This window comes from Dendroctonus ponderosae, unplaced genomic scaffold (genome assembly GCF_020466585.1).
Source record: "Dendroctonus ponderosae isolate FM_Combo_2020 unplaced genomic scaffold, Dpon_F_20191213v2 Dpon_F_20191213_7, whole genome shotgun sequence".
Classification (NCBI taxonomy): domain Eukaryota; kingdom Metazoa; phylum Arthropoda; class Insecta; order Coleoptera; family Curculionidae; genus Dendroctonus; species Dendroctonus ponderosae.
The window spans coordinates 10,364,639-10,376,736 of NW_026018916.1; the positions used below are offsets into that span (position 1 = coordinate 10,364,639).

The following is a 12,098-nucleotide window of genomic DNA, read 5'->3' on the forward strand; positions in this document are numbered from 1 at the left end:
ATGTGTATTGGAAATTTGAAATTAATTATATCAATGAGCCAAATGGAAATGTCCCGTTAAATTTGGACTATAATTATTTCTTTTTTACAGTTGGAAATGTATTATGTTAATACGGACATATAGCAAATTATTATTAACGTAAGTAGATATTTTTACAGTAACATGTGTAGTTCTTATAAGAATATATTTAAGTTCTAACCATTTTGAAGTGATTTGAAGCACAGTATTCACATTTCCATTGAGCAATTGATTCACTCATAAAATATAGGAAATGCTTTTCACTATTTTCTAAATGGATTTTTTTGTATGCATTAAAAATCAACTAACTGTAAATCCTGTATTTTACTTGGCCTTTTAATCATTAAAAAATAACCAATTCTACATCTAATACCTATCACTATCTTTCGCACAGCCAGTTTTCCATAAAACTATTTTGGTTTATAAGTTGAAGTTGTAATTTCTATTCGGACTCTATAGGAAGAGTGAGATTTAATTTCAACGGATTTTAATTCTCATGTGAAGTTAGATTTTGTGCAGAAATCACGGCCGAAAGCAAAATAGAGAGCAAATGTCCAACACCAAAAATAGTTTTACCGTAATATCATACATCTTATACTTTCAAAGTTGTAAATATTGTATGAATGATAATTATAAATCTATGTCAAAAGTAACTAATGTTTGCAAATTGCAAAAACTGCACAGAATTCAAGAGGCCAGCTCCATATCATCACTTATTTTAAGATTTCTATCACAACATGAACACAATCTTTTGTAATCATTTTCAATCATAAAATCATTCCGGAGTTTAGTTACGCAAAGTAGCAATTTCATGTAATTCAAACTCTTAAATTGTTATTAATAATACTTGAATAAACAGCAAAATGTATCTGATAATGATCAAACAATTCCTCAATATGATACTAACGGAAAGAGGTAACGTTAATAAATGGTACTCATTTTTTCAGTAGTTGATCACTTACTGAAATTTATTCACTATGAACATTGTTTAATCTTGAGCACATATAAATTGCTACTTTCTAATAGTTCTTCATCGTTATAATCGTCATAACATTACCAAAATAAAGATGTTTTATAGAAATGAAAAGGTTTCGTTAATAAACTAAAATAATAAATTCCTTAAAACTAAATTAAGACATGCTAGACTAGTAGGAGTTCAAAGAAAAATATTTTTAAGTCAGTTAAGGTCATTAACCCAATTTCGAATAATCAACATTATTCCCGAATAATGAAGTTATTCAGTCCTTTATGAAAGTATGCTGTTTAACTTTAAAAATAAAATTCTCATTTTTCTCTACAAGTAACAAAATATAAACCAGAACGTAAACTAACGCCAAGTAAAATACGTCTTATTTTAAAATGAAATATATATACAGGGTGTGTGGTTTTAAACCATCAGTAATATTGGCGGAACAACTGTAAAACGTATAAAAATGATAAACAAAACTATGCTGTAAAGTATTGGCCCTAACAACTTAATATAAAGCTACATATCCAGGTTTAAGCCAAGATTTCAGGCTAAATCGGTTAAAAACAAGAATTCCAAACATATTTTTGTTCAAGTAATGTATTTACCGGGTTTTTCTTTTTTTCAAATAAAATATTTAAAATTTTATGACTGGTTTCTGCAACAGCAACTGCACTCTTGCTCTAAGCCTAAATCAGTAACGCATTCTAATATTAAAAACTTGCTCAGAATATATTCTAAGTTGTGTATAAAAATATTATGGCCAAAATAGGTTATCAATCCCACAACTCTGCAAATGTAACAGGTCCTAAATAAAATATGTTTATGAATAATTCAACAATTGGGCCCTCAATAAGCCTTCAACGCTGACCATTACTTATTCTAAAAAAGTTTTTTTTATGTACCTTGTAACAAACTTTAAAAACTTGTTATTAAAGCTATCATATGCCTGAGGATCAAAAGCACTCAAATCTATTTGATTGGACAAAACACTACTTATTTAAGTGTTAATTAGTTTTATTAATGACGAGACATAGCGAGATGATATCGTTAGCGAAATATGCGGCATGTATGATTGCATTTTTATAATCAAAACACACAGACAAGTGACAATGTATAAAGAATTGAAAGGAATAAGTAGTATCAGAAAAAAAATATATTTGGGTTGCCTTATTTGGAAAATGTCCGAAGTTTTTTTAAATTTTAACTACCCGAAATTCTTCATACATGCACACATTCTGACCTTTAAATCCTGAGGTTTCTATTGTTTTAAACTTTAACAAGAATGGCTTGAATACCGTAATCTTATTGACTAGTTTTTGATTTGTACAACTCTTAGAAATGTATATTCACCTTAACTTTGTAAACGGCATCTCTGTGTTCTATCAGGGGGAGATTCATTTTTACGTTGATTTCCTGCAGTCTATAAGTCGTCAGTAAAGCTAGAAGATAATGCTGTATTTCCACTACTTCCAGCTTTAATTTTATCAAGGACCCTGTTTACATATTCGGTAGTATGGCCTGCCACTTTTCCTCCTAAAGTTGGATTACTCACATGAGGAATTTGTTGAACTTGTTGATGGGTTTTCTGGTCAAATTTCGGATCGTTAATATACTTACTTATGCAAGATTTCGTTAATTTGTCTATATTTTTGGCTAACTCTTCTCGGGTTTCTGGATTAGGTTCGTTGACTTTAGCTGTAATTAGCTGCTTTAGTTGCTGAATTGTGTTGATGTACCGCCCTAACATAAAACATGTTGATTTCAAATTGCCCAGTAAATCATCAAGCATCACTTACTATGTTCATGTTCGAGTCCTTGAAGTTTAATTTTATTTGCTTCATGTTGCGCTTTCTTTTTAAGCCTACAAGCCCTAGAAGCCAATTTGTTTTTCTCTTTCCGCGAAGTGGGTCGGACATTGAAGGGTAACTCACTAACAGGCGTCATATCGTTGATTATTCTTCCCAATTTGTCCAGTTCTTTGCCAATGTTAAAAAGCTTTCGAGGATTGGGAGTTAAATCGTTTCCATCACCTTTACGAGCTTTTCCTTAAATATTCAAGACGCAATTTTCAAATTTTCAGTAATGCTGTAGAGTTTTCCAGAAAAGCTTTAAAATATAGTTGACATGAATGGTTCTTTGGACAGTTCAAATGAGTGGTGAATAGCCAGCTAATTAAAAATACCTTGGAAAATTGCACATTCAAAGTATTAAATGAAAACCTTTAACTTACCACTGTGTCTTATGATCGCCAACTTACCACTATGTTTAATGCCCCTAACAGAACAATCAGGACTAAACACAGGGTCAGTGATTTCGTTAAGCACGTGCGGATCTTCCATTTTCGATTTCATAACTAATCGTTGACCTTTTGGTCCTTTAGATTGAATGTTGTACTGCCAGAAGAACTTTTCTTTTTTGGAATTTTTCGGGGGTTCATCGTCATCGTCCGAATCTATAATTCATCGGCCTTAATTACAACCCAATAATGTATGGAAAACGGTAAAAACGCACTATTATCCGATGAATAGTCTTCATAGTGAGTATCACTGTCTTCGTCACTGTCGTATTCGTCGTGCGAGTAGTCTTGAGGATCAGGACTAAGAACCCCTCCGGTTGATAGAGACGATGTAGAACCACATTCAGCTAAAGAACTATAAGAACAGTTAATTTTTTATAATCATTTTATTAATGCAATGAAAATGTTCATTCATTTCAAAAGAGCATATTTTTTTAAATTAAATCCCCGTTAATTGGTGTAACTGAATATCGTGCTGAACAAAACATTATTCTCAGTCAGCCAGTAAATTCATGCTCCTTTCAGAATTTTTGTGACATAATCGAATGTTATTTGTAGTGGATCAGTGTAGAATTGTAAACATGTCATAGTAAAATCAATGACGTTGAACAATGTTAGTGCCAGCGCCATTTGGCAAGTTTGTTTCGAGCTAAAAATTATAGGGAAATAATATTTAAACTTAGTAAGTGTGACATTGAATTTGTTGATGTGGCGGGAAAATAAAGCGGCCATTCACACATTACGGAACGTTGCTTTTCAGTCTTGTTTTTTAAATTACAAGGTTTTCAAATCTCTACAAAAATATATGAGAATCGAGCTTTGCAAACAATAATTTCCGGAGCAGTGTTAAATTAGACCAGGCTAAAACTATTTTTAATCGGATAAATATAAATCTCTTATGCCAAAATACGCTGAATGTATTTAGAAAAATACTAGAGAAAGTAACACGCATTAAGTTGCCCCCTGAAAAGGACTTATCTATAAATAGAATAAAAAACTACCTTGTTGATAATAAATGTTTTCTGGGCTCTCTTCTTTGCCACAATTGATCCAAATCGACATGAGTGGGAGCTGAAGAAGACAGCCTTGAAGCTTGATTTCTGCACATTTTCAAATTTGGAGAGTGAAGTGGTGTATTTCGGCTGGACGGCATTGACTGACCTAATAAAAAAGTTATTCCTAAATCAAATCAGAAGAACCTTTAATGTAGTAGTTTTTTATTTGTTTATTTATATTTATATACGTAATATTTTATTTCAGTTTCAGTTAATTTGCATTAAAATTTGTGTTCGGTTTATTCCGAAGCCTAATTGAAATTATTATATAAATTATGAAGGAAATAAGACAATGTTTATCTTTTTTCCCAAAGTGTACATAAAATAATAAAAATCAGAGAATCCTCTTCTTCTGGAATCTTAAGATGATGAGATTTTCATGAGAAATTAATTCCCAGGCTGCCTGCAAGATTTTAAACATTTGCAGTTTTTTAATTAAAATTGTGAAAATCTGTTTCTTTTTGTCTTAAGTTTGACAATTTTTATTTTCGTTAAATTATAACTGCTTTTAAGGCCTTGTCATGAGACCCAAATATTATGTCTAATAGTCCGAAAACACTTCGTTTCCTGTCTAGGATTTCAATTTTTTGCTCAAATATTGATTTTGCTACATAATTTTACATCATTGAACTTTCTAAATAATTGCGAAAATCTACAGGGTGATTCTCACTTATCTCCCTAAACTTTAGCAGTGAGCAGCTGATGGATTTCAAAATGCCAACGTAATTTTGTCATTTCTTTAGCTCGACTCGTTTTGTTTAATGATTTTCTTCGATTCGCTCAATTTGAGACAAGTATTTTAAATGGTCTAAAAAGCTAGTATTATGAATTATGCCTTGCATTTCTTCAATTTCATTTGATATTGCAACTTGCGTCTGGAATATTGTCCCAGAGTTTAGCTCAATATTTCAAATTCTTCAGGAGCTATAACGAATAGTAAAAAAAATAATATTTGAAATTTCAGTGGGGAAACGCTAAACCTGTACGCTTGATGTTGAATGATATTTAGGAAGACCCTATAAAATAAACTGCTCAACAAAATCAACTGACAAATTTGGAACTGGATAAATTCTGATTGCGGCGAGATTTTAAATACCTGTGTAAAACGTTAGTTCGGGCAAATTACACATAAATCAAAGCAAATACAAGTTTGATCCGCATGTACATATTTTGAGCCTGATTATTTTAATATTCTCAATGACAATTTATGGTCGGGAAACTAATCTACAAATATTGTAATGACCTTTACATTCTCTAGTATGTTTGTTATGAGCCAACTCATCGACTATTAAGGTATCTAGAATGGCTCTCGTTCCAGCTTGGTTTGATTATCCAGATTAAAAATCGTAATATGAATATCAAACAAGCCACAGTGCATGCAAATGATTGATGGATAACGTCGGCAAGGTCAAAGATAACGACACTAAACGATATGGCTTTTACTATAATATCACTTGGTCAATGAAATATCGTGGCATGTTTCTACTTTCTGATGAGACACATAAATGACTTTGAGATTCGAAACATGCAATAACAACCTTGGGCGATCATAAAACATTCTCTTTTCAAACCAACTGTCCAATAATTGTTAAAATTGAATCACATTTCATCAAACCTTTTATACAAGCTCTCATTTTAATAAATGGTAAAATTATGCAATTGTGGCCTGATAGCGGATGCTTAAAATTCCTAAATATTGAACTTTAATCAATTTCGATTTATTTAAATTCGGTTGATTTAAATGCATGTCGGGGCAAGCCCGTCAATCTTACCTAACAGGGATCTATCGGGTGACGACTCGAATTTATCTTTTCTCATTAGCAAAGAATGAAGGGTACTCTGTTTCGGTTGAATGGTGTGGATATGCATCGGAGAAGTTTGGGAATTGACCACTGACGAACTAGAGCTAGCTGGACTGCCTGAGAAAAAATAAAATAATTTTCTTCACTGCTTTTTTTAGTATTTTCACATATCTGCTTGGTTCCATTATTCTAGCAGTTAATTCATAAATATCCCTGCCAAGACGTATTTGTGTACATATATACGCTACTTCTGCTATAATTAAACGTAGTAGTATAAGAATGCTTTCGTCTAATTTTAGTTAAAAAGATCGGGAATTCCATGACCGGGCACGTGGACTGATTACCAAAATATATGGAACACTAAAGCCGCCTATTAGGTTTCAAAAGAATCAGTCATTTAAATGGCAGGCATGTTTCTCAATGGCGCAAAAATCCTCGTTACCTGGTGATAGAGCGGAGACTGGAGTTCTAGAATTAAAGTCATAATTTCCCGTGTTGATTCCGACAGCTGGTAATTCTATGTCCTTGTAATAAATCATGCCTGCAAAAAATACTTCTTATCAATATTTCGCAAGTATTTAACGACAAAATCTTTTTTTGCTCTGTGTGTGTCTTTATTATCAATGTTGCCTTCTTTAAGATATGTTAAAGGCTGTTGGCTAAGGTCAATGTAGATTTACCAAAATTTCAGTTTATTATTTCGCAAGTGGATTGAGGTCAATTTTGAATAATTTGAATTTTTTTAATGGCAAACACAAAGTCTTCCATTTACATACCTTGTGGACATGATGAAGCTAAACCTGTTATCTGATTATTATTTGTGGTGTTATTATTAAAAGAATAAGCACTAGGGTTGCTCTCCAAAATAGTATAGTTACCATCATTTGGCAACAGTAAATCGTCAAAGTTGAGGTCTCCAAGAAGATTTTCATCATTAGCATTCAATTCAGCCAAAGTAGGACCTTGAGTAAGAAAAACAAATTAGAATGAATTCTTGCGAACAACAATTAATGTACGCATACCTTGAATAAGATCGTTTTTGTCCACTTGAAAAATATCATCTTCATCCATATGAATTAGAGCTTCGGACTTTAAAAGTTCATCGTTGGTCATAATGCGGTGTCCCCAATAACTGTCATAAGGATTGCTGGGTGATAGAGCTTGATCAGTTGAGAAACCTGCTAAGATGATACACATTTACTTTATAATGTCTGCTTTGAATATGGAGGATTCCTTGAGTGGGAACTGAGAAATTCATGCAAGTCAAAGTTGAATGTCACTCAGTGTGTGGTTTAGCTTTACAATAATTGGAAAATAAGAAATCTCTAATAATATATTTATAAACATTTATTTGGCAATAATGATAATCACTATGACGTGCTAAAGTGTTCGATTATTTGTCGATCTTCAATAATTAGTTAAAACTGATAGGTTTTCAGGGATTATACTGAATATTATTTCTTTACTATCCTCTTGTTCAATCACCTATCTAGCTTATCAAAAAATTCTACAATATGAAATTCCAATTTGTCTTGATTAGATAGTATTTATCTTTTAAGGTCGACTGAAGAGGAAATAGCATTCAAATCGAAGTTGATATTAAATTAATATATCAAAGCTTTATAAGCATGATATATAGCAAATTAGTTTATTGGCCTTCTAATGAACATCTGGAATTACCAGTTGAATTGATAAACCATTATTATGCAAACTCAAAAAAAGTCAGTATGATGAAAAAATTAAACAAATTTCCTGTCTCGGAAAAATCGATTTTAGATTATCCTCTCAACTAACCTATGGTTCCACATACAGGGCTTTGAGAATTATCCATATCGAAAATAAAATCTCTATACTCCGGTGGAGGTTCTCTACGGACTGGAATAGGAACAGAAGCCGAAGTTATCATGACGTTTGATTCGTTCATGGGTTCTTGTTTAATGATTATTCCAGGGTCTAGGCTGTAGTCGTGGAAATCTCCCATACCTCTAAAAGGAAGAGAAACTATTATAGATCCTAGTGTTATTGATAATAACTGCTTTCTTATTAATTGGGTACTGTCTGTTTCGTAAATTTTTTCTCCCATTCTCAATGAATGAACGAACGTGGATTTAATTACAGTATTTTGGAAACATGTTCAATACTCTATCTAGGGCTTACATGGAATAATTGCGATAAGTCCCTTGATGAACACATTTGGGTTGCAACATTTTAGTCGATACACAAAAACTGGTCTATTCTTAAATAAAACACTGGAATGTGGGACTGATTTTTCATTCATTTGCTGTTTATCGCAATGCTATTCATTGCACACACACACAAAACTACTAACTTAGTTATTAAATTCAGAATAAAGACTGGCTTTAACAACTAAGTACATAAATGGAATGTAAATTATCAGATAAGTTTTATCAGCAGCAGAGGGCAAATTATCGAAATAGGGCAATAATCTTATATTTTTTTATAAATCGAAAGTAAATTGATATAATTTTATCTCCCAAGCAGGATAATTTCATTATTTAATGTTTTATCAAAAGGCGAGATACAACACAAACTTTTTCCTTGTGGAAATTCGCACCTATAACATCAAATTTCCTTAACATAATAAATCCATCTGACTGGAGGCAACTAAAAAAGCATTTCACGAAAAAATTGCAATACTTATGATTAGCTGAGGTCATACGAGATCTTACTGAGTGGCTAGTGGCAATAAAAAGTGCATCACTCGCGATACAAATGATTTTATCTATTAAAATGTGCATTAATTCCGCAAGTGTTTCTGTGCAACTAAGGGTCGTAAAATTAAAAGTGTGAATTATGAACCATAACGCACAGTCGGCACAGAAGAGCTTCTGTTTTCTTCGTCAGAAAAACACTAAACCACAAGTTTGTAAATGTTTTTTAAATGGTCTCGACTGGTCATTAAATCCTCAGATAATAGTATAGTAATCAGTAGTTCGATAATGCAGCGTACTACAATCTGAACTTATTCACATGTAAAGTTACACCAAATATACTTTTCTGTGGAGTTTATTGTGACAATATCTCAGATTGATAAGATATTTTACATTTTTATACTCATCATTTATTCATTAAAAAAATGTCGCCCCACCTTGTAGTTACAATTCCTAGCTAATTCCATTCAATGCAAAAGTAAATAAAACAAAATGAACATAGCGCTGAATAAAATTGCCATGATCATAAACATAAAATCATTGTCAAGTTCATTACTTGGTTGTAAAGTGTTTTAACCTTTCAATGTTACTTTTATCTATTCTTTTCTGTACAATAAGCGCGTAACACCTTGTCGCTCCTGCAAACCTTGAAACGGGCAGGTGAATTTTTGTGTTAATTATTTTTCAAATGTGACTGGCCGCGGATTGGAGAACCAGTTGAATAAATGGTTGAAGAGTGAAGAAACATGATATTATCACAAATGAATCATTTAAATTAATTTAATTCGTCTTATGTAAGCAAAACATGGTTTAGCGATTTTTCAATTAAATTCCTTCAGATTAGGTGCAGAGTACAAATGGTAAAATGTGATGAAATAACTTAGACTCATTGAGTACAGTAGGTAATAAACATGTGCATCATGTTTCAGACCAGATTTACGATTTAAATGTTAATCAGTTGGTCTATGTTAATGGACTACCGTGTCACATTTTATGAAGAATGCCGGATTTTTCCTTATTTAATCAGCCTCCAACTAGATATGAAAAACTTATTCAGTAATACATATTTATATTACTGTATTAATCAATGTCTGAAATGCATTGCAAAGAACTGAGTTGAGTAAATATGAACATTCTTTGCGTACCTATGTCCTAAACATTTAAGCAGGCGGAATATACCGGGTGTTTTATAATTTTAATTATACTGGCACGGCACTCTCGAAAGGCTGAGAAAACACACAATTTCAACAAGATCATAAATTTCCCTTTTAGTGAATTGAGAGGGCTTGAAAACAATTCTAAGAGGGAAAATATGTGTAAAAAAGTTTTTATATTCTATTTTATCAACCAGCAGAAAAGTGGTTTAGCGATTAGCGGAGGAGCAAACGATCACAAGTAATTTTTTCGATCATTTTGGTATTTACGAGAAAGTAGTAAAACCACACAAACTCTTTAGGTCTTTAATAATTACTGACTTCAAATTCTTCTACTGCTCTAACTTCCCTTAAATGTTTGCGATTCCTCATAAAACACCATGTAGATGAAACTAGTTTAATCCAAAGGATAGACAACAACTACACGGTAGATACAAAAAATAGATATTTTGAAGCAAAATTATTTTTTATTTACTGACTGTTGGTGCCTTAGGCAAGTAGGTTTTCGGAATTTAACTGAGTGTACTGGTTTTCTGGAAAGCCATTAATTGAAAATAATCATGCCATAAACAAAGTAATTCATATTAAAATGCACACGTATTGTTAGCCTTATCCTGAAAGATTAGCAAAAAGGGAGTTTATGCAATAGCAATAAGAATTTCATTGCAATAAATTGTATTTCCGATAATATTTTATGGAGAAAAACCGTTGAATTGATTGAAAACCCGTTTAATTATTGCTTATTTTACTAGATTCGTAAAAACAGTTTTTCTAAGCAACAGTAAGCTAACTTGATTATCTAGCCTTGTTTATAATTATTATTCCTGTGCATACAGAGTGCAACTGTTCTCAGAGTTTTTTTGGAAGATGGTTTTCCTAAAAACATTTTTGATTTCAGTTTGTCTGTGCAAATACTTGATCTTAAAATAAGTTAAACGCCGAAACTTCGCAGTCTGAACTTAAAAACGATCTGCTCTTGTGACTTTTTATGATTTGACATTCAAAGAAAAAACTTATTGCTGATTACAAGTTTTTAACATAACAGTTACTTAAACATCGTAGGCATCTAATATGATTTTATGATTTTTAAATTTGTATGTTTTAATATCAATTTAGTCTTTACTGATCGCTAATGCGGTTATACATTTTGTTCGGCCTATGCTTAATTTTTGGAAAGCTTTTAGGCTGATTATTACTACAGGATAGGTCCTTTAAAATTACCTTCTGAAAACATCTTAAAAATATTTTATAATTTGAATGGAAATAAAAGTGATTAGTACTTAGTTTAGTTAGTACTTGGCATTAGAGACGACACGAAATAATTGTCACAGGTATTTTGGAACAGATATCGATATGGAACAGTCGGTACCTATGACCGATATTTAAAATAACAGGGCTCGCCTACGATGCTGGTGAGGACCAGTACAACATGGTATTTCGATATTTCAACAAAGCAAAAAGGCAAATACCTGATTTTGTGCCTTTTTTTATTTTTTTTTATTTTTTACATTTTTTATAATCTTTTTATTCTCGTGAAGTGGTAAGGTTTTGTATGTATGGGAGTGGGACGTGCACCCATGATTCGGCAAATAGCAATATTCAATGAACAGAAAATGTCGGAAACAGCAGTAACAGCCGTCTCCGATATTTTCTTTAATGTGACCAGGCCTGTGAGTCACAGGTTGTGACCGACTGCCTGTTTTTTCGGAATTCTGAGCTGTTCCTTGTCCTTGAAACTTGATCTTTTTCGACCAATAGCAGTGCTTCTCTAGCATTTCTAGCAATTGTAATCAGTGATTAGCATGAAAATAGAAGATTTTTCACATTTTACTGTCCTTAAGTGGGAAGGATAAAAAATGTGGTCACCTTTTTTTGTGCTCAAATAAAATAGTGTCGATAAAATGGAAAAAACGTTACTCATAAAAAATGTTATTACTTTTTTTTACCATCAGCTCTTGCATACATAAAGGAACAAAGGGCATTCTGTCTTCGGTGATAAATTATCTCTGACCCAGCAGATTCGCACCTAAATTACTATATCCTTCAATGGAACAATTAGTGCAGTCGGATTAGATTAGATTTTTTCCGGGCACTAAATAGATGAAAGTAAAATTTTTTATAATTAATTTGG

At 32.1% G+C, this 12,098-nt stretch overlaps 1 protein-coding gene across 7 annotated transcripts in view; it reads right to left on the reverse strand.

Annotated features, from left to right (window-relative positions):
- Positions 1 to 323: 323 nt before the first annotated feature.
- LOC109542800 (protein CREBRF homolog) overlaps positions 324 to 12,098 on the reverse strand; it is a 13,791-nt gene continuing 2,016 nt past the window's right edge. Inside the window, exons 1-12 of one of the 7 annotated variants that reach the window (XM_019912180.2) lie at positions 8,299 to 8,586; positions 7,936 to 8,124; positions 7,164 to 7,322; positions 6,918 to 7,103; positions 6,584 to 6,682; positions 6,112 to 6,258; positions 4,286 to 4,445; positions 3,500 to 3,639; positions 3,246 to 3,440; positions 2,785 to 3,033; positions 2,606 to 2,728; positions 324 to 2,521 (exon numbers count right to left, since the gene is read on the reverse strand). In XM_019912180.2, coding sequence (XP_019767739.2) covers positions 2,409 to 2,521; positions 2,606 to 2,728; positions 2,785 to 3,033; positions 3,246 to 3,440; positions 3,500 to 3,639; positions 4,286 to 4,445; positions 6,112 to 6,258; positions 6,584 to 6,682; positions 6,918 to 7,103; positions 7,164 to 7,322; positions 7,936 to 8,124; positions 8,299 to 8,419 — 1,881 coding nt within the window. In that variant the 5' untranslated portion in view covers positions 8,420 to 8,586 and the 3' untranslated portion in view covers positions 324 to 2,408. Of the gene's footprint in view, positions 2,729 to 2,784; positions 3,034 to 3,218; positions 3,441 to 3,499; positions 3,640 to 4,285; positions 4,446 to 6,111; positions 6,259 to 6,583; positions 6,683 to 6,917; positions 7,104 to 7,163; positions 7,323 to 7,935; positions 8,127 to 8,298; positions 8,592 to 12,098 lie in introns of those variants that run through there. The other 6 variants (XM_019912178.2, XM_019912179.2, XM_019912175.2 and 3 more) reach the window with 6 other exon arrangements.